General features: G+C 42.0%; 1 protein-coding gene across 1 annotated transcript; it reads left to right on the top strand.

The window, feature by feature from the left end:
* Window positions 1–233: 233 nt before the first annotated feature.
* On the top strand, window positions 234–22509 carry Olfm4 (olfactomedin 4). Its single transcript, XM_005071027.4, has 5 exons — window positions 234–501; window positions 5827–5979; window positions 11517–11729; window positions 13837–13996; window positions 20522–22509. Exons 1-5 carry the CDS (start codon window positions 247–249, stop codon window positions 21337–21339), a joined length of 1599 nt encoding a protein of 532 aa, XP_005071084.2. The 5' UTR covers window positions 234–246; the 3' UTR covers window positions 21340–22509.
* The last annotated feature ends 670 nt before the right edge of the window (window positions 22510–23179 follow it).

Genomic DNA, 23179 nt, shown 5'->3' with positions numbered 1-23179 from the left:
CCACAAAGGCTACTTTGATTCCATCTCCTTCAAGGAAGTATCAAGTTGGAAACCAGATATTGGCTTGAGGAAACTTGTGTGAGTTAATATTTGTCGGGCTGGGGGGGGTAGATCTGTATCTAAGGACAGGTCACAGAGTGGGACTCTGTGGTATGGCATGGACAGGACTCAGTTGCAGACGGTTTTTACTGTCCTAGGGTGGGTCACATGTTCCCCGGCTGTTTCCTCTTTCTTCACATACTGGCCATGGGGAAATCCCCACTGGGCACTATAAGAAGCCTGGGTTGTAGGAAGAAGCCAGCATTGTACCAAAAAGGCAAGATGAGTTACAGCCTTGCTTTTCTGCTGGCCCCTTTTCTCTGCCTTGTCTCTGTCTCCGGGACTTCAGAGACCCTGACCTCCACCTCTTCCCTGGAGTTGGCTCCAGTATCACCCCAGGTGACAACTCCCCTGTTACCTCCAGAAGCCACATCTTGGGAAGAAGTTAGTACTGTGTCACAGGTGAGGGATTCTGGGTAAGCTATGTTCAATTCTCTTCCTCTCGTTTTTTTTTTTTTTTTTTTTTGGGCGGGGGGGACCTGAATACAATTTCATGGATGACTAGACCCGAGCACTTTAAAGGATTTATGACCCTTTCTGTTTACTATAGAAGCCTTGGAAATGAATTAAAACCTGGATGAAGTAATTAAATTGTTAGCAGGAGAGAGAACATCCCAGATTTCTACTAATGCACTTGGGGGAAGGCATGTTCTAAAGAGATTCTCAACCCAGGTTGACCAGTAGGATCAGTGGTGTGGAGAATCCTAAAAGTCCAGATGCTTTGGTTCTAGCCTGTGCTGGTGTTTACAACTCAGGCATTTAAAAAGTCTACTTGTTCTAATATGTAGTCTGGGATGGGAGCTTTTAGGATAGAGATCCCAGAGAAGCTGCTCTTGCAAAGTTTATTCACCTGATTTGCTGCCCAGAGGGAGCCTTTTGGGGGTAAATAATACACTCTGAGGGAGTGAGAGTCTCCATACAACAGCTGGAGCCCTGGTAGTTCCTGTCTACCTAGTTTATGAGGCTAACGGGAGTAAGGACGTGGTAAGGTCAGTAAAATGCTTGTGTAGTGAAGGGTCCTTCACACTAACATATACTGGTGTCTGTATCACTACCACCCATGTAAGAAGTCAGGCAAGGTAGCACCCATCTGCAACTCCATCACTGATTGGAGGAGGCAGGGACAGGAGGGTCCCTGGGCTAACTTGTCAACCATTCTAGCTTTTTGGTGGTCTCTAGGTTCAGTAACAGATCTCATCTCAAGAAAAATAAGGTGGCAAATAGTAGAGAAAGGCATCCGCTACCTCCCCACATACGTGCATGAGCACACACTCACACAAGCACACACACACACACATACACACACACGTACACACATAGAGAGAACATGGGTTAAAAGGAGAGGAACTATTAGTCTTAGGAAAATGCCACTGCAAGTGGAAATTTCCCAAGGGAATGCTAACTCTTCTCAATCTTTTTCATAAGGAATTGCTTGGGCTACTTCCAGTGTCAAACAATTGCAGCAGGGAAATGAACCAACAAAGGTACCATGTACTACAGGGATGGCCCAGGAGAGGCTCCCTGTAAAGATTGCACAGATTGCCTGTATAGATATTGCACAGAGCCTTTTGGCTTTCCTTAAATAAAAGGGGCATGGAGAAGCTGCAGGGCGAGGGACAGGAAACTGCTGCCCACTTTGCCTCCGGGCCTTTTTGCAGAAGTGCTCCTTTGCAAAGCCCCCAGGTTAGCCTTGCTGTAGTGTGACGTGTGCTTGAGGGTCCCCAACTCCATCAAAGCGCCTCCTTCAGAACAACGGGGCGTTTCATTTAGAGATCCTTCAGCCAGCCACTCTCATGAACTTGTCTGAGTGGAAGGATGCATAGGAAAAGGGGTGTCTCTTCGAGCATTTACATTAGCATCATTAAAATGTATAGACAATGAAAATGTGATCCACAAATGGCTTGCACGGGGCCTAGAGGCCAATGACATCAGAGATATTCAGTGCATGCCTAATGAATGCCCAGGCCAGGTTAGGACATATACAGCTTATTTAACCTACAAGTTCAGTAAAAGTAGCGGTCCCATTCTCGGGATGGTAAATCTGAGGCTTGCCAAGGCAAGGCCATGGCAGAGTCACTAAACTGAGAGGGTACATCTCCCCAGATTAGTCTGCTCATAGTTTGGTTGTTTCATTCAGGCTTTTATTCATTTCAAAGGAACCTGTTTGTGGAAACCATCTCTTTGGACACAGCTTTCTATATTTCTGGGGGTACAGGTGAAAATTGCTTTTAAAAGGACAAAGTTCAGAGGATCACAATCACAACACACCAGCTCCTTGGTCATCAGAAAACCCATATCTATTCTTACTTTGTATGAAAAAAATTCTGGGGTTAATGAGAATGGGTTACCTGTTTGGTTGTCTTTTTCTCTTTGTAAAGTGAGGTTAGCAATAATAATTTGCTATAAAACTTCACTACCCATCGAAGCCATCATTTGGATATAACATCTTTAGCTGAAGTAATAGAAAATAAAGTATCAGTGAAGAAACAGAGGAATTTAAAGTGCCCACTGTCTGGTAAGAAGACCCATATTTAAAAGTAAGTAAGAGCTAGTAGTTAAATTACAGAGGATTCAATTTCTTTCGTCGTTTGCTTATCTGCCTGTGGCGAGTGAGTCAGTATCACACTCCAACCTCCTTTTTATAGTGGACCAGGTGTCAATTCCACCATAAACCTAATTTTCTAGGGCTGACTGTCATCTTGATGAGCTTGTTGGGAAGTAGTGGAAAACCCTTTGATAACTGTCATTGAGCAAGTTCCAAACGTATCATTTTCTGTACTTTAGGAACTCTGAGTACCATTATTTTATGTCGTGAATCTTTGTGGGCACTTAGACTTGGCTGCTAATTAGAACCAATTGCGACCTTAAATCACAGATGTGAGTCGCACCGTCTGCTGGAGGGCTCAGAACACTGCGCACGCCTCCAAAGACTTGGCCACTTCCTTTTGTACATCTAACAGAGGCTCCTCACAGTCACTGGCAGGGTTAGAGCCACAGTGGTCTGTATGCTTCTGTCATCAGGGTCTGAGGCTGTTGGAAAAGTCCTTAGGGCGCTCGGAAAAAAGCGAGCCTGATTGGGCTAGAATTGGTTTTAATCAGCTGCTAATTCCAGAGCATGGGGTATTGCAGACCTTCGTAAATGTTAATTGAACATATATGAAGCGAGAACTTAGCCATTTAGTCACTCTTGTGGGGCACATGGGTTCTACTTGCCCTCCACAAGGGGATTATCCATCCCTCCAAAGGCCAAGGGGACAAGCACTTGTCTTTGTGTCTCGTTCTCCACATTTCATTCAAGTAGTTTGCGCCTTCACCGCAGAGAGACTCATCACCATTAGCTTCATTGTCTTTGAATTCCAGGAGCAGAAATATCTCTAATGGGAGACACTGATCAAACTTATGGACCGTTTTGATGTCAGCTGAGCATGCTGGGCTGATGATAAGCAGGATGGACTCTACAGCACTGGGACAGAGACGTTCAGTAGAAGCCAGTGGAATGGCTGTCAGCAGGGCTCATAATTATTTGCTTGTCTTTCAGGTGAACTTCAGGACTGAAAGTTGTTAGCTAGTGGTTCCTAGTTGGTTGTCTAGAGACTTCTTGATGATATCCGCTGTTTCCAGAATTGACAGAGCTTCTCGGAGAACTCCAGGAATGGTCCCCCCTGTCTCGTGAAGCTAATTAACCTCCTCTTGTCAATGCAATGCAAGAATTTTTTCTTTGCTAGATGGTTGCTATAATAAGGTATTTCTTAAAAAGTCTGTAAAAGACTTGCCATACCTGTGGTAGAGTATTTTGTCTTTAGATAGAGTAATATATCTGAGTCCAGTAGAATCCAACCTCTCCAACAGGTTTCTGGTGTATATTGTCCAGCCTTTATTTAGTTTTTGCCAAGACCCTACTTTACCCCCACTCTAACACCTTGCTCCCATGTGAAGCATAAATCTGCTTGCTTCTATGCCTTACTACCTGATTCTTACAGATGGAAGGATCTGTTTGGACAAGAAAGTACAGTGTCAAGACTTCTCTTGGCATGGAGGGCTGGGAAGGTAGCATAGCCGATAAATCCTTGCAGATACAAGGTCTTGAGTTTAGTCCCCAGAACGTGCAATTTAAAAGCCAAGTGTGGTAGTGTAGGTTGTTGCCCTGTAGTGGAGAGGCAGGATGAGCAGGATCTGTGAGACTCATGGGCCAGCATCCTAGCCTACTTTGTAAGTCCCAGGCCAATGAGAGACTGTCTCAAGAGAAAAAGGCGAATGTTACCCAAGGAATGACACTTGGGGTTGTCCTCTGGCTCCTACATCTTCCATGTGCGCGCGCGCACACACACACACACACACACACACACACACACACACACACACACACACACTTCATTTTTATAATCTTAGAAAATCTTAGGTTCCTTTAAAAACCACCAAAACCACCACCCTTTGCAAGAGCCTTAAATGGCCCAGAGGTCACTGCCTGAGTAAATCTCAATTACAGGTGCGTCTGTGCCAAGTTTGTTCAGGGGTCATGGAGATCAGCAGAGGTGGCTTGTGTGTGAGGCAGACTCACTCAACTGCTGCCAGCTGATGCGAACTTTGAAGCTTGGCTGGAGTCTCTCCAGGCTCAGAGAACTGCTCTCTCCTCTTTAGTGTCACAAAGAGTCCCTTCGGGCTGATATTCCATAGGTGAGCTTTGGGCTGGCCTTCAGATGAGATCATTAAAAGGCACAGCCAGTTGGCTGACAAGACTCACTCTGCAAGGCAATAGCAGTAATGAAAAAATGTTAATTGTGCCAGGATCCCCTTGGGGTAGTTCAAAGGGGACAAAAGAAAAACAGAATCTTTCAAACCTGTCATTCTAAAATATGCAGTGGCATCGAAGTGTGAGCCTGAATATCTTAAAGAAACTTCAAATATTTTAAAGCGATTTTTTTTGCAAGTGGTAAGCTAGAGAGTTTCTATTTGAGAAATTTGCAAGAAACCTCTAAACTTATATGCTCAATTTTTGAGCAAATAGATGGCTTGTTTCCATTTGGAAAAATGTGAATGTTTTAATTTCCCAGCTGAAGAGAGGATTTGAATTCTCACTGGATATCTTTACCACGGCCCACAAACCTCCATGTTTTCTTTATTCTAATTGGGAGGAACTGGGCTAGGATTAGAGAGAGAGAGAGAGAGAGAGAGAGAGAGAGAGAGAGAGAGAGAGAGAGAGAGAGAGAGAGAGAGAGAGAGAGAGAGAGAGAGAGAGAGAGAGAGAGAGAGAGAGAGAGAAAGAGAGAGAGAAGACTAGTAGAAGGAAAGAGAAATGACAGCACCCAATCACCTGTGGCGTGCCAGAGACTCAGCACACATCGCTTGCTTACTTCAGTCAGGGTATCTGAATTTCGTAGGGGAGGAAATAGACTTAAGAAGGTGTCACATTCAGCAAATGGAGAACAGATGTTCAAACTTAGTGCTCTTGGCCCCTCTTTATTTCTCTTCCTTTGCACCGAGATAGAGCAATTTCTTTAAGATTCCTCAAGCATGGAGAACCTTGCTTTTGATCCAAGCTGCTGACAGGGGCTTAGCCAACAGGTGGAGATAGTGTTGGCTTGTCTATATGACACTGTTCATTGATGTGTTGGACAGTACTTGTTTGCCTCTAGTCACTGATTTGCCAACCCAATTTCTGTCATTCCTGTTGCCTAGAAGGTTCATTTCCCAGCTTATCACTGACACTTGCCTTTTTACTATTTACAGCCACTTTCCAATTTCACCGGCTCTGTGGACAGCCATGGGACCTGCCAGTGCTCTGTTTCCCTGCCAGACACCACCTTCCCTGCCGACAGAGTGGAGCGCTTGGAGTTCACAGCTCACACCCTTTCTCAGAAGTTTGAGAAAGAATTTTCCAAGGTAGGTGTATTCTTCTCCAACAGTAGCTTGATGTATAATAGATCTCTGAGCTCCTCTTAGTAGAGAGTGAGAATCGGGGAAGAGAGTGGGATGGAGGCTTAGCACACGGTGTAGAAGTCACTGCAGGCCTCTGGTGCTGACACAGTGGGAAAGTGGGAAACCCTCGGTCCTGGTCCTTGATTGCCTGTGGTTTCCTCTTCTCTTTGGCTTTCATTTACCCTTCTGGATTTGACTTGTTTGCTCCTCCCTCCTCTCCTCCCTCTTTGGCTCTTGTCTGTCTTCTTCACTGTCACGTTTTCCCTCAGTTCTTTTTTTTAAGTATTTTATTTATTTATTATGTATACAGTCTTCTGCCTGCATGCAGAAGGCACCAGATCTCATTCAAGGTGGTTGTGAACCACCATGTGGTTGCTGGGAATTGAACTCAGGTCAACTGGAAGAACAGTCAGTGCTCTTAACCTCTGAGCCATCTCTCCAGCCCTCTTCCCTCAGTTCTTAGTCATTCTCGTTTCCATTGGTTTCCTATTCACTTGGCCTTACTCCTTCATCCTGTCCATTCTTCCTAGTCTTTCTCACTCTTCCTTTTTCTTCTTTTTATTGCCCTGTTCTTGTTGGTATTCTTTCACCTTTAGATGGCCCTTTCCTCATCCTCCTTCTTCTGGTCCTTTTGTTTTGTTTTGTTTTTTTTACTTCTGAAATCTTCTTTTCCCTATTCTTCACTTTCCTTCCTGCCTTTGTTCCTTCCATCTTTTACTTTCTCACCCTACTTTAATGATGGATATAGTTAAATCTAAACGACCCCCTTCTTTTTATCCCCCCAACCCATAGTTATTTTTGGTTGTTAGAACAGGAGCATTTCATTCCGTGTGTCTCCTGTGAGTCCAAAATCGAAGGCTTTTTTGGGGATTGAATGGAGATCAATGGGTCTTGCAGCCTTGGAGGAAACCTTAGCTAGAACCTTCTGGTCTCTGCTCTGTGCAGCCAGAGGAATTTATTCTAAAGGAGTTGTCTTTCTCTGAGCCTGCTGGAGCCATGTGACTCATCATTCCAATTTCAGGCCCTTCCAGCTTTTTAGCCAAGCTACAAATCAATTAGAAAGGCTCCCATTTTATGCCCAGGTGAAGTCCAGGCTAGAATATAATCACATTATGCATTATTTAATACAACCCCATTAATTTACAAGGAGTTCTGGCTTTCCTGCAGCCTTCTAAATAAGTTTTCCTGAGCAATTTAAGTCTAGCCACCACAACATTCAATACAGTTATCCTTCAAGACAAAAATTTCGGTGAGCCTGAGACCCTGCTTTCGACCTGAATTGGCAGATAAATATTCTAAGTTAAAATGAGTGTCCAGGAGAAATATGTTTGACTACTCCAGGAAACTAGCTTCTTAAGAAATAAAATGTCCTTGAATTAATCAGCAGAAAAGGCATAGCACTAAATTATAAATTCCCACCATCAATATTCATAGCCTTATTCCAGCATAATCAAGTAGAGATAAGAAGCTATGCATAAAAACATAACAAGTGGAGGAAAAGCCTAGGTAAAGGTCTTTTTCAGTTAGAGTCATTTGCTTTGAAATAGTGGAAGCCACTGATTTGCATGCCATCGTTGCTGGCAGGAGGATGAAGGGCAGTTTGAAACCTCAAGCTGCCCCAGACAGTGGACATGGCTTGCCATGTTTGTGAATGTGGGGCATTTAATGCCAGTGCTGTAAGTGGGGTGGGGCAGGTGAAATCTGCTTTTTGGAGAGAGGGACCAGAATAGGTGGGAAATTCTTCAGTTCTGAAGGTGTCAGTAGTTTGTGCCCCCCCACCACCAAAAAAAAAAAAAAGGAAAAAAGAAAAAGAAAAGAAACGGAGGCCTAGAAAAGGAGTTAACCATCAGCTGAGGTTTGCATGGCTTATTTGCTGTGGTGGGTGACACCAGTGATAAAAGTTAGCAGCCTTCATTTGTATTTGTCCAAATGCTTCCAGTATTCCTGTTCTTTCAAGCGTGCCTTTAATGGAGGTAGACCGTGTCTCCTCAATCCCACTTTACTGATGGAAAGCTCAAGGTTCACACAGGTAAAGAAGTGACTTTCCTGAGGTCATGCCTCTCTTGACTGCTATAATAAGGCCAGGGAGTTGAGTCTTCAGAACCAAGCTGGACCCCTTTCCTCATCCAGGCTGTTTTTACTCTTCTGAGGAGACTCAAGATACAGAGTAGGTCAGTTATGCCTTCAAATCCTGAGTTATCTCTTCAGCGGAGGGCTTCTCGATTTCTGGGTGAGTTATTACAGCTGTCCCCAGGCTGTCTTAGAAATAACCATTTATCTAGGGACGGGGTGGGGCGTGGGATGCCCACTCTGAGCAGGTGAAAGGCTTGAGACTGCCTACTATTAATTCATTATCTGTCAGTACACAGGGAAGTCAGGAAGCTGCCACTGCAGGAAATGCGGAAAGCATTGTAGACTTTTCTGTTGCTCAGGACACATCCTGTGTGATCATACTTAGGAAGGAGATGCCACAAAAGGCAGCTCAGGTTGCCTTTTTTTTTTCTTCTTTCTCTTGAGGTTCCTGCTCTTCAGGGCAAGTTATTTAGTATGACACATTTGCTAATAGATGCTCGTGCCTGAGAAGCTCGAGGCAGCCTGGGAGGTATTTGAACAACCCATAAACAAACAACATTGACTGAGCAATGCTTCGTGCAGTGGAATAAAAGTAAATTAGAAGGTCAGATTGAAAACCATGGGAATAACTATTTCTCTGCTAATTTCTAGAATTTATAGAGCATCCATTAGCCAGGCCCTTAATGTACGTACATCATCTCCAGTCTCTTCAAAATCTTGCAAGCTTGATGTCATTACCCTTGGTTTGTGAAGTATAGTAAAGCTTAGAGAAATTAAGTGATTTGCGCACTGGGTACTGAAGTTATATTTGAGCTCAGGCAGTTCTTGTACCAAATATTGCATGTTTTGATGATATTTTCAGGGTCAATTAACCTAATTGCATTTGCTTTTAAGGATATGTTGAAAATAACAGTATGTTTCAAAGTCCATTTACTTATTTCAAGTAATCTGGCTATAGTTATGATCCTGGGTTTTGAGGAACTATGAACCAGACTAATTATTTAGCTGAACAGCCAGACACACTACCTCCTTATTTATGAGAAGACTACCTTTATTGTAAGAAACAAACACAGAAACAAACTCCAAACAAACTTTGATTTTTTTTCTTAATTCATGGCATGTTCAAGTGCATACCAAATAAAATAAAGCAGAAGCTGTGAATGCCAGCCTGGTGATTTGAAGGCAAGCATCGTGAGTGTTCTTAGGCTCACATTTGCCACAGTGATGAAATTGGGGCAAAGATGTTGTTACAGCTGCATGTCCTCTCCATGTAAGACCCATATTCTTGCTAGCATCTTTTTACACCATTCCTGTCCTCTAAACAATCCTCAGTCATGGCAGTCAAAATATCTCTTGACATTACCCAGTATCCTCTGGAGACAAGATCCCTGCTTGGGCTTCCCCTCCTCTGTTGAGAACAAGTATTCTAAGTCAAGGAGGGAAAAATGTGATAAAGGTACTAAATGCCAGCAGTGTGGGACTGGACTCATCACTGGGTATGCTAGTCTGCCATTACTGAGCAGAAACTACAAGATCTCAGAGCTGTCTGTCTATCTCTGCGCACAAAATCTATACAACTGTAAATTTCATACGCCAAGCTTTCTGGCCCATTTTCTAGTTTTCTCCTGCACACCACAATCGGGGACAATTCCAGTGTTTCCCAGATACCATCCAGCTTCCCTCCAAACGTCAACAGAATGGATCACCCTTCAAAATTTCCTGCCAGATTTAGAGAGACCTTTGTTTTGTTGCTGAAATTGGGGCAGACCCAGCACATATTCTCACAGGTCACAAACTCCAGGCCATGCCTTGGTTTTCTGTGATAATCAGGGGGAACCTCATTTTATTTAGCAGAGATGACAGTTGCATCACTCATTTGCACAGAATGGTAGCTTTAACGTGCCACCAAAGTGTTCCAGGAAAGCTGAGGGTTTTTCATTTGTTCCCAGAGCTGGCAAGGCCAAATGCCAACAAGCACACTCATTTCTCAGACTTCTATTTCTGTAATGGATTGGTGCATTATTGTTATGCTTTCACCAGAGGCAAGGCTTTATGACCAATTTTTTAAAAAGGAAATCGGAACCTGAACACCTTATGTCTATGTTCTTTTTTTGAGGGGTAGGGGCTTGTTAAATGTACCCCCACTCTTTTTTTAATCTGTATGCACCAAAATATAATGATCTTCAATCAGCCTCCAAGTAATGGGGCATCTGATGGCAGTGAACGTCGCTTGCCTGAGGAGATACAGTAATGGTGCCAAGGGCAGCAGTTCCCATGCTCGTTAGAACCCTCTTCTCCTGAGGCCCTAGTTCTGAAGGTCTGGGGCCCATGAGTCTATTCTAATTTGCATGATGGGGTTAAGTGGAAGGGCTCCCATGACAGGCATTAGGACAGGCTTTGTCATTGCAAAGACCACAGGTCAACATCTGTCTGAATTCATCCACACACTTGCCATTAGTGCAGTTTGGGGAGAAGTATTACTTAGGCTCACATTTGAGAAAGAAACTGAGAGCAGCAACTTTTTAATGAGCAGGTCTTTGAAAAAGCCGTGACATTTCTTTTAGAGATCAGATACAAAAATGTGTCACCGACTGTTTATTGAAATATCCTTTCGGAGGTTCCAATTATACACTCAACCAACGAGGGGATTTTTGGAAGTATTTTAACTTAATGATCAGACATTCAAATATATGCAACAAATGTGTAATTTAAAGGTCTGATTGCAATAATCAGTTCATGGAACAAATGTGAACTCACTTAATGAAATGTGCACATTACAGTTGTGCCTACACTGTATAGTACGTTGGGTCATTGTGCTTCTTTGTAAAACGCAGAGGGGCTCAGAATTCTTGGCACATGATTCCCAAGGAGAGGATTCTACTCAGTGGAGATGTCCCCTCTTCTAGAAAATACTGAGACTTTGAGAGAGTAATGGCTCTAAACAAAATGATGGTAGAGGTAGTGTTTTGTCCCCAGAGAACATTTAGTAATGTCTTGAGACATTTTTGGCTGTCATAAATGGGAGCAACTGAAGATCCTACAATTCACTATATAGCTGCCCTCCCTACCCCAACACACAAGAAAGAGACCTACTTAAAATGTCAATAGCACTGAGGTCAAGAAATCTTGATTTAGAGCAAATGACCAGAGAAGAGAGATGATCCCAAGCAGTTCAATTCAATGAGCTAGCATCCTCAGACTTGAAAAAGGACATTATAATAAACATACAGATTATTTTCAGTGTAGGTAAATGTGACCAAAAGCCACAGTAATATGCTACTTTTAGTGGATAAAAAAGGGTAGCTATGTTTTGAAATGCTCCTTTGCAAATGATGACAAGGACCAAATAATCTTCAAGTAATTGTAGTGGAGGAAGTCTATTTGATGTCATCTTGTGAGTTGATGTAAGCTTTTTGCTTCTCCTCCAGGTGAAGGAGTATGTCAAGCTAATCAGTGTGTATGAGAAGAAGCTCCAGAACCTGACTGTCCGAGTAGAGGTCATGGAGAAGGACAGTATTTCTTACACAGAACTGGACTTTGAGCTCATCAAGCTAGAAGTGAATGAGATGCATAAGCTGGTCATGAAGCTGAGGGAGAATTTCGTTGGAAGCACAGACATTATTGAGAAGCTGGAAGTGGAGGTAAGGAATGACTCATTTAGTAAATCAATATTGTGTTTCATTCAGTGACTGAACAAGTGCTATCACCTGGATGGGATCCTCTTTCCTCAACCCTAATTTTGCTACTGTCTCAGGACCATGAGGCAATCTGTGTTCTGTTTTGGATGAATGCCTATACTTGTATAATAAGTTAAGCGTGTTGGGAACATGTTGACTGAGAAGCAGATGTTGGAAACGAAGAATTCTGCCCCAGACCTAAATCTCCTTTCTGTTCTTTAGGAAGTGAGGGTATAAATCTGAATTGGCCATGTTAAACCAGGTATCTTGTCTGTCTTGGATTTATCCTCAGGAAGCTAGAATTCAGTTTACCTGATGTGGATATATTCCCTTTTGAATGACCCCATCTTTCTCTTAGAGTTATTCTCTACATACTTAAATTTCGTGTGTATCTGACCTTACATAGATCTGTTTGGAATTGTTTTGTACAGGGTGATAGATATGATTAAATTTTAGGTCTTCCACATAGTTTGACCAGCACGTTTGGTTGAAAATGTTATCTTTCCTTCAGTGTGTGTTTTCTGCTTTTTTTTTCTTTTTGTCAAAAAATTAGTTGCCTGTAGTTGTGTGGAGTTGTATTTGTCTCCAATTCTATTACACTGATCAATATGTCTGTTTTTATGCCAATGTCATGCTGGTTTTTTTATTACTATGGCCCTGTAGTACAGATTGAAATCTGGGATGGGGATATGACCAACACAGCAATAAAACAACTCCCGATGACATATTGCTACATCCATAGATCAGTGCACCACTCAACACTCTGCAGAGAAGCATCCCCTCGAAATAGATGGGCATGAACACAGAGACTGACAGCTGGACAGTGTGCAGAAATTGAAAGACATTGGGGTGTTTATGTCTGAGTGGGATGTGTTCATCACACCGCTGCCCTCACTGCCCAGGGACCTGTGGAGAAAGAGGGAGTGGAAAGTTTGTAAGAGTCAGAGGTGGTGGACTATTTTAAGGAAATAGAATTTTCCAGATACAGCAGGGCAGATACATACACAAGCACACAGAAATCGACATAGGTACATACGACCTGCACAATCTAAAGCCCCTTGAAAATCCGAGCATGAAGGGATGGAGAGATGGTTCAGTGGCTAAGAGCACTGACTGTCCTTCCGTATGACCCGGGTTCAATTCCCAGCACCCACATGGCTGCTTAAAACTGTCTATAACTCATAGAGACATGCTGGCAAAACACCAATGCAAATAGCCAAAAATAAATGAATTTTAAAATTCTGAGTATGAAGGCGGGGGAGTGGGTATAATGTCCACCTCTGGCCAAGAAGCTATTTGTAAGTGATAGCTGCTGAGAGAGGGAAAATTAGTTTTCTTTAATTGGATGACATCAACCACAGCTCAGAACTCTGTGTTTTTAGTTGTTTTTTTTGTTTTTGTTCTTTAAGAGAGAGAAAGAGCATGAAGTTGAATGGATGGGGAGAGGGAAGACCTGGGTAGAAAAGAATATGATAAAAATATACTGTGTAAAATTCTCAAAAAGTAAACTGAAAAACTAAGAACATGCAAGTATTAAGGAAAAAATAGATTTCTTGGGAGTATGTTTTAGCAAAGTCTTTAAAGATCTGTGGATAAGATTACCATATTAATGTTATGGTTGGGCAATTTGTACCAACAAGAATTTACCAGCGCGGTCTTGACATGGCTATAATTGAGAATTCTAGTTACATATTTTAGAATTTATATTTTCTCTAGCCCTCACCATTCATTAGAAACTTAATTATAATACAACATGAGTAAACACGAGTTTATAGGGGAAGGTTATTAGAAATGAACCTTAATGGACATTTGTGAGTGCCTAGAGTGAGACTTACTCTATTATTAAAGCTGTTAAAATCTTTGCCATTTTCTTCATGTCACACACATTGCCTGAGCTGTGACAGGCATTCAGTCTAAACCATAAAATGTATTCTTCCAAATGAAACCATCCAGACCAATCTCTGGTGTATTCTGTGGCAATGTTTCACTAAATGACAAACTCAGCCCCAGAATGTTTATGAAAGAAATTGCACAATAATATAAAGTCACTCTGAATTTTTTATTTCCTTAGATAAGGAATATGACTCTCCTGGTAGAGAAGCTGGAGACACTAGACCAAAATAATGTCCTTAGCATTCGCCGGCAAATCTTGGCTCTGAAGAACAAGCTGAAAGAATGCGAGGCCTCTAAAAGTGAGCTGGTGCCTGCCACGCCCCCTCCGCCTGCTCCTGGTAAGCCTGCTATACTTGCACTTTTTTTTTTTTGCCACTTGCATGAGACCTCATAAGGAACCTTGAGCTGGGTGGGGAAAGGATTTGAAACTGTGGGGATGGAGGAATCCTGGCCTTTTTGCAGTTCTGGTTTATTCTTCCACATTTGAAATCTTCCCACCTTCAACGAGTTCTATTATTACTATGCTGGGGTTCACAGAGAAAAAAGCACAGTGAAGTTTTCTAAAACAAAATCCACCATTGCTCACATTCCTTTTGTATTTCCCTAGCAGGAAAAGCCTGTCTGAAGGGGAGAGGAGCTTTGGTACCAGGGAGGGCAGAGCATATGGGATCTTTATGTGACATTGCCTTCTGGTAGATGGAAAGTGCTGACCGGCTCATTTATGTTACAGGCTGGGTGTTTGTGTGCCTCTGTTTTTCTGCCATCCCTTCTTCCTGCCCTCTCTTCTACACTCCTCTGCACTTTACATTTAGTCCTCCCTGAAGTGCACTCTGGGTACAGGCTGCAATCTGAGTCCTGGGACTCACTGAGAATTAAAGGGACAGGGGCAACACATACCCTGGACATGCCTTGCTACCCATCCAGCAGGACAGGAGGCATCTCCCTCTCCCCCAGGTTAACTACAGAACAGTGTATGCTGGGGGAAGGAGAGACAGGTACTTAAATCCATCCACGGATGGAAACAGTGGAGAGAATAGCTTTGGAATCCCGGACTTTGCCAGCCATGTGCCTGCAGAGAAAAGATCCGTCATCTTACTTGTAAAATGGGAGAATAATTGTGCTCACCTTATAGGGTTGCTATGGGGATTAATGAGGCAGAGCTTGGGAAGCTCGGGGCTCTGTAATCAGCACCCATACACCAGAAATGGATATTATTAGTAATCACGATAATTGAAGTGAAAGCCTGGCTGTGAACAAAGATCGGGCTAAATCCTGCTGCACTCATGTACCTCCCTCCGGCCTCTCAGTCAACAGAACTCAGCCCCATCCTTCAGAGATTCCATAGCAAGGGAGCGTCTCTCGTGGCTCATGGTCTTGAGCGTCTGGGCCTCAATGGAAACTATGGCTTGTCATCAGATTGTGAAACCTTTGTTTTGTTTTGTTTTTTTAACAAATTCCAAGTTGCATCAGTCTTTTTCTTTGGACTGTAGATTTCTGGATCTTGCCCATATAGCTGACTTCTTTAAGGCTTCATTCAACTGGCTAGGATTGTAATTATGTGCCTCTTGGTCCTATTCAGGAGATGTGCCCTCCAGTTGTGGTCAGGGGTGTGTTCTAATGTGACTTACAGAGGGTGTTTAGGGTAAGGATCATGGTCTGTCTTCAGAGACAGAGTAAAGCCAAATTGGTTTGGAAAGTGTTATAATCACTCCAAAGCTGGGAGCTAGTTCTGATGGACCATGGCAGTCTTTCCAGGAAAGAGTCAGAGCAGTGACATAAGCCTGGCAAGGATGAGCAAGCAGCCATTTCAATGGATGGGCTTGAGTCTGGAGGATGTTCCTTTGTTTGAAGGCACACCAGCTCTCAGTGACACAGTTTATGTTGTCAAGTGTCTGTGATCTCTGGTCATCTCAGGACTCCCTAATAACATGAGTGTCAGGTGGCAATCACCTAAGGGTGATGGTGGGGGAGGGAAACACGTTGCTCAGTATTTAGGAAAGAAAGCAAACGAGCCGTTTGAGTTATTTTTAGAAATATTAAAAGACTTTGCCTTAGGCCTTCACACTTAGACTTCTGTGAGCCATCTCAGCCCAGCTGTGCGGCTTAAGCAAACCCAGCTCAGACTTCCACTCACTTTCTCACAACCTTGGCTGCGCCTGGATCCCCGCCAAACCACTTGGCCCTCCTCCAGCTTTGTTCATTTTATATTTATGATGTTTATATTAAACTGATTTTTGTCATGTTTTTAAATCAATTTCTTTCACTTGCTCTCTTTATGTTTGGATTGGTTGATAATGCAGAATTGGAAAATCCCCAGGCACCACAAACTTGTGAGCCTGTGGAGACTTTAATTAAAGTTCTTCACTATTATGGGACTTTAAAATCTGGCCTGTCTGCCTTTTTTTCACTGTGGAGTTGCACAGAACCAAAAAAAAGAGACCATATTTGAGCTCCAGCTCTAAAATAATTCTGCACTCTTTGGGCTCCACCGTGGCAGTTGTACTTTGCTAACCTAGTGGTCAGCTTGAACTTAGACCCAATGTGTTTTGTTTTTAATAAAATGCAATATAATATGTGTATGTGTGCACGAATGTGTGTATGTACATTGCTGCAAAAATCTTTTCCTACTTCATTTTACAGAACTTTCTAACTTAAAATAATTGATCTTCTGTTTATTAACATTTCCCCCTCAAACAATTGACTTCAGTCTATTTTTCTTCTCTCCATCTAAATGGCAACAGCCTACTGGAAAACACATGATGAGAATTCCCAGGGGTCACTGTTTTGTTTGGGGAAGTTAGGCTTTGCAGGTACATAGAAGGTATTCAGTATTTGGTGGGTGTTAGAATGGGACATAAACGACATGGGGTGACATGATAAAATCATAAGCTTAGAGATGCACAACCAATGACTCAGAATCAACTTATCAATTTTCTAACAATTATAATCATTTTGCTTGCCTAATTCTTGGATTGTTTTGGATTTTTTGGAGACAAGATTTCACTCTGTAGTTCAGGATGGTCTGACATTCATGCCGAGCCTATATCCTAATGCTCTAAGTAGTCGGCCAAAAAGTATGAGCCACTACCACCTGGCTTAATTGCCTAGTTCTTACAAGTTAATTGTATTTTCTCTAGATGTAGTACACAGACAGCTTAGCTGTCCAGGCAAGAATCTGCACTGACAGACCCATAATTAAGCGTTCTCTGCAGGCATACCATGTTTGGCTTTAAAAATCCACTCTATTAGCTTAAAAAGTTTACATAGCCATGTTTCAAGGCTCAGGACTATGAGAATACCAGCTAATGGATTGCATAGTGAAGAAAGTACCTTTGCATAGAGGATTCCCTGCTCCTCATTCTGTAAAATAAATAAATCATATGTGTAGCAGGGTGGATCTCCAGTGTTTTGTAAAATTAGGTTGGGTTTAATGATTTGCTAAGTCTTTTATTCCTATTCCCTTGTGTGGTCATCCTCTGTTTGCTAGATTGCTAGAGACTACCAGAATGGGTGAAGAAATACCCATAAGCCATCTTCCAAAAAACAGCTATGTAAAGCGGAACTGGTATGATCTGATTATAATGATGGTGGTTACTAGCGATTGAGTTGTATTTGCAAGCCTTATCGCTGTTCTTTTCAACACTCCTGTGGTTTAGGCGTTGTTTATTTAACATAAGGAAACTTGCAACATGCACCATGATATACAGTAACAAAAGAGTAGAATCAGGATTTGGACTGTAACACCTTCTCTGTACCAGGCTGGTGTGTGTCTGTAGCTGCTCTAACTAAGGGGGTGACCCTGTGACTTCTAGAATGGGAAGGCAGTTCAAACAAGGCAACTGGCTGATTAACTCTCAGTGATCTTTGCCTCCTCACTTGTAGAGTTGCTGGAAGGACACGCTGGTTCCTGAAAATTTGGTGCACATGTAAAATGATTCACTGGCCCTTGGCAGTTCTTGGATTATGGACTGGACAATTGCTTGTTGCCAAAGGGTCCTGGTGACGTTGGCATGGGAAATGACAAGAAAGGGAATAGAATATACTTAAGGTCTTGACATGAAGGCAGGGGCTAGGGAGGGTGTGAAATAGTGATGGGTGAGTGAAAGATTCCTGTAAAAGGGATGGGAGGAGAGGGCACTCTGTTGAGCAGGGGGCACGGGCTATCAGTTTGGATAGTTTCCTTGTTGCTTTTATTCCAACCATTGGAGAAGCCCACCACCCAAACACAGCCCCTTTTCCCTGACTTGTCACTCGCCACTACTGTACTGTAGCCACAGCCAGCAGTATTGACAAAATGCTTTTTTTTTGGTCCCTATTCCTACTTCCTTTTAACCAGATCCAGAGTGCTAAAAATATCCAAAGGAGGTAGAAGGTAAAAGGAAAGTAACAAAAATGGATTGGAGAGTATTTAGAAGTGATTGGGAGGTAGGAGAAGAAATTAGAGTGTCATTTGGTTTTAATACTTATACCAGGCCCAGTATAAATTTCTGGTCTGCTTAAGAAATAATAAACCTTAGTTATTATCAGTAGGAACATTACTAGTACTATATTGGAAGTAGAATTATTGTTTTGATGATGGGACCATTACTGCAATGTTAGCAGTATTAATCCTATATGTTGGTTCCTTTATGTCTAAAGATTTCACATCTGCGACAGAACAGACTATCTTTAACCCCTTGTTAACATGAGGATAAGTTATATGCATCACCAGCTTTTCTGAAATATTATGTTACTGTTGGTTTGGGATATTTTCTTTCCAGGAAAGTCACGTTCAATGTAGCAAGCAACCCTTGAGTCTTCCAACCTGAAAGCAGGGAGGTGACTTTCATTTCCTCACAGTGAAATGTACTTGCATAAATAAGCTCTCTGCTAGGTATTTTAACCAGAAAATCCAGTTTTGGCATATGGAAACTGGAGCAGTTTTTGTTATCATTAAACTGAACATACTGCTAACTTTATTTTAATAATTCATGCATTGTTTCATAAACAAAGGCAAACAAGCATTCATCTGAGAGATCACTTTTATGGGAAGAAATAATAATTTATAATTTTATTTATTATTTCCTTAGCAGAGAGCAGTCTCTTGGCTGAACACACGTTACCTTTTTTATTTATGAAATGGTGCATGCATTATTAAAATAAACCTGTGACTGCGTTCTGTTTAATGATATGCAAAATTATTTGAGGTTGGGTACAGTGTGGTTTTATTTCTTTACCTGTTGTAAGGTTGGCTGACTTTCCCACCAACTGTGGATTTATGAGAGCATTTAAAGAGCACATATTTAATTCGGGGACTGAAAAGTCCCAGCAGATTGGAAAAATAAAAGCAGGATTTCTAGTAATGGTTTCACTCCCCAGAAGTCCTTGAGTAAGGAAGGGAGAGAGAGAAGCATTTAACAAGGAGGGGCGCAGGCAGTCACTTGGCTCTCCTTACTTCCCAGAGCTAATCTCAGACGGTTCTGTGAGGCTCTGCTTTGGGCTCCAGTGCACACTTGTGCCCTCCATGACTCCTTGATTCCTTCCAGGCACTCAGAGCCAGAGATAACGTTCATGTACTGCCTCTTCCTTTCCCCCCTCCTTTGCTTACCTCCTTTCTTTCCTCCCTCCTTCTGTCCCTCTTTTCCTCCTCCTTCCTTTCCTCCCTCCCTCCTTCCTTTCCTCCCTCCCTCCTTCCTTTCCTCCCTCTCCTCCTTCCCTCCCTCTTTCCTTCCCTCACTCTCTCCCTTCCATGATCCAAGTAGTAAACAAAGTAAACTAACCTCAAATTTACTTGAAGTTGAATTTTTCTTTGTTATCCAAGAAAGTAGCTTATTAGTTTTTTAAGGATGATATTTGCTGTAATATGAGAGACAATATGTTCAGTTCTTTGGATAGATGTTGTAAAAATGCTGGAGGAATTTTATTTTTTTTATGGCTCACAAACCCTTTTGGTTGGCAGACATTTCAGAGGGTATACAAGCAAAGGGTCAGTTGCCCAGCCCAAGTAATTTATCCATGGGTTACCTGGAATGAAGAGTCAATGGATCAGTGCATCTGGTCCCACCTGATGGTACACATTTTGACAATGACTGTGTCAGAATGGGAAGGATGAAAAGTTTGCCTGCCACTCTATGGTGCAGCAGCAAATGGATTATGAAGAACAGGACTCATCTCTCTGAGGCAAGATGGTCACCAAGTGATTTATGTGCAGGGGTGTTCTCTGGGCACAGATTAGGCAAGTTCATGGCAAAATGACTCTAGTTCCTCAAGGTTGGCGAGCTTGAGAATCCTACCATTAAAGGACTCTGCCTTGACCTATGAAATACTGTCTTTATAACTTCCATTCTGAGATCAACTCAGAGCAACATTGGTATCTGCTGAGGATACACACTTGGGGTCCCAGGGAAGGCAAGGACAGTCCCCCGGGTCTATCTTTCATTAATCATAGTTTTTCCTAGAGCTGACCCTAGTAAGTAGCATCTTTGGCTTTATGAGGAAAGGACATGTTTCTAAAATGGTATTATTTTCTCAGTTTTGCTACAAAAAGTTAAGATACTTGCAAAATGCTTTCTGGGAGAAGAAAATATAGGAAACAACAACTTTCCCCCTTTCTTTCTGGGTTCTCAAAGTTTAAAAGGCGGCTTTATATAGTTATATTACATCTGTTTTCCAACTTGAAAACCTGCTGATGAGAACATGAGGCAGTGCTCTAGATCTGGCAGTGGGCTTACACCAAGATGGAAGCAGAGGGTGACTCCTCCTCCAGAGCTACCATTGTGATTGACCATGGCAGGGAAATTGTTGAGGGTCGATTTTGGCTCTAAGGATGTTAAATTGTTTAAGCATACACTTTCTCTGAGAATGTCTTCTTTCTTCTTTTGTAGGAAGCTGTAGTCATGGCGGCGTGGTGAACATCAGTGCTCCATCTGTGGTTCAGCTCAACTGGCTAGGGTTTAGTTATAAATATGGTGCCTGGGGTCGCGAATACTCTCCTCAGCATCCAGAGAGAACTCTGTACTGGGTGGCACCTCTGAATTCAGATGCAAGGGTTCTACAATATTACAGACTTTATAACTCACTGGATAATTTGTTAATCTATTCACATGCTCAAGAATATCAGATTCGCTATGGCCAAGGGGGTGGTACAGTAGCATACAACAACAACCTGTATGTGAATTGGTACAATGGGAGGAACATTGCCAAAATTAACCTGACTACCAATCAAGTTACTGTGAATCAACCTCTTCCTATGGCTGCCTATAATAACCGCTTCTCATATGCTAATGTGAATTGGCAAGACATTGACTTCGATGTGGACGAGCAAGCACTGTGGGTGATTTATGCAACTGAGGCCAGCACTGGTAACATAGTGATTAGTAAACTGAATGACACCTCTCTTGAGGTGGTAGACACGTGGGTTACCAAGCAGTACAAACCATCGGTTTCTAATGCTTTCATGGTATGTGGCGTTCTCTATGCTACCCGTACTTTGAACACCAAAATGGAAGAGATATTTTACTACTATGACACAAACACCAGGAGGGAAGGGCATCTATCCATCCCAATGAGAAAGATGCAGGAAAGAATTCAGAGCATTAATTATCATCCCTTTGACCAAAAACTTTATGTCTACAATGATGGTTATCTTCTGAATTATGATCTTGTCTTCTCACGGGAGCCCAGGCAGGTGAAAGAGAGATGAAACATTGGTTGCAAATGCCCTTCTCCATGTATTTAGACATCTGCAGGGAAATCGAGGAGTGTGTTTCTTTAGGTGTGATGCTTATTAGAGATATAGTTCTAGCACGATAGAGATGTAGGATATTTCTCTCAATTTGATTTCTCTTGGGAACCATCATTCTCTTTGGATGGATTTAATGACTGAAATAAGGTCCTTCTAGGTGAAGCTTTCAGAGGTTAGGGGTACTAAAAGTCTAATGAAGTCTCTAGTGAGGTGAAATCTGGAAATTAAGAAACTTAGGGGGATTCGATATGGGGATTCTTTGTCTAGGAAAATTTGCATAGCAATCAGTATGGACCATGTAGCCCATAGACTTGTCCATGGGGGAAGAAAACTGGGGATTAATTCGGTAGATTAACATCAAAAGGTGAATAAGGGGCCAAATATCCACCTTTGTTTTTTCACGAGCTCTCTGCAACCTGCTTTGTGCGTCCTGGGCTGGTAAATTTGGCATCTTAAATGATATCTGTTAGACATTTTGAGTTTTCTGGAGAAAAAAAAAACCTTTTTCACATTGAGTTATACTGAAAATCAATCCTAGAGGGGTTTCAAAGGACATACTTGACTTTTGTTTTCACTCATTCTTTAGGTACATAACTCAGTAGAACCCTTTACCTCACAATTCAGTATCCAAGGCAGCCATAATACTAGAAGTGGACTTAGCAACCAATTGCCTTTATCTACTGCTTATGTGTTTTTCTTAAAGGTTAACTAGTTTTCTATGAGACAGATATAAGATAAAATTAACTTTCTTTTGTCTTGTTATTCAATTTTGGTTTATATGACGTGAAGACTGTAAAAAACTTCAGTTGGCAGTGACAAAATGGTAGCATTTATAGTTGTATAATAAAGATCTTGGAGTAAGTTGTACCGCTTGTTTCATGTCATTCCTATGTTTAAGCCTGGAATTTATAAGACAGCGAATGTTTTTTTCCAGAAAGGAATATAGAAAAGCTCTTTGAAGTATCTGGTTAATCAGTACCAAGGCTGAGAGCCTGGTGGGTGCAGATGTTCCAGTTGCTTCAGATGAGTCTATCATAAGGTCTTGGCTAGTTTCCATCGATGTTCAAATCCTCATTTTTAAATGCTGTATTCCAATTTTTTAAATAAATGATTAAAGTGTGCATTGAACCAAAGACTTCTGTTTTATTTACTGTTTTTAATTTTAAAAAGACACACAAACACCCAATTTAATGCAGTGACCACATCCTGCTCTGAGGTACAGACAATGTATATCTCCCAAACATCTGTGCACATGCTAACAGAAAGTATCAATGACTTTCAGAAGAGCCAAAAGTGGATGATTCTTTATTATCCATTTCCCTTTGAAACCCATTGTTTTTTTGTTTGTTTGTTTGAGACAGGGTTTCTTTGTATTGTTTTGGAGACTGTCCTGGAACTTGCTTTGTAGACCAGGCTGGCCTCAAACAGAGATCTGCCTGCCTCTGCCTCCCCAGTGCTGGGATTAAAGGCATGCACCCCCAATGCTCAGCTGAAACCCATTCTTTCTGGCAGCTCTTAACATCTGGGTCTGCCCCATGATCTTCAGGGATATAACCTTATAGGCTTATTCATTTGCAAGACTGACCAGTTATTTTCAATGCTAGACTATATTTGTGTGACTTATGTTCCTTTCACAATTATGCTTCTAACAGTGGATCTAAAAACCTCCAGATCCCTCTCCAATAGTTGGTGTTGGATAGAAAACAAAGGGACTAAGAGGCTTTCATTAGAAAGAGAAACCTTTACCAAAGATGTGTATGAGAACAGTAACCCAAGTGGAAGGATAGAGAAACTAGGC

Source organism: Mesocricetus auratus, unplaced genomic scaffold (assembly GCF_017639785.1).
Source record: "Mesocricetus auratus isolate SY011 unplaced genomic scaffold, BCM_Maur_2.0 Super-Scaffold_2245, whole genome shotgun sequence".
NCBI classification, from domain to species: Eukaryota; Metazoa; Chordata; class Mammalia; order Rodentia; family Cricetidae; genus Mesocricetus; species Mesocricetus auratus.
This window is presented reverse-complemented; position numbering and strand designations above follow the sequence as displayed.

Coding starts and splice junctions, on each gene's coding strand:
- Olfm4 (XM_005071027.4), top strand. CDS start 247: ATGGGGAAATCCCCACTGGGCACTATAAGAAGCCTGGGTTGTAGGAAG. Junction 502..5,826: donor AAGTTAGTACTGTGTCACAG/GTGAGGGATTCT, acceptor TACTATTTACAG/CCACTTTCCAATTTCACCGG. Junction 11,730..13,836: donor TTGAGAAGCTGGAAGTGGAG/GTAAGGAATGAC, acceptor TTATTTCCTTAG/ATAAGGAATATGACTCTCCT.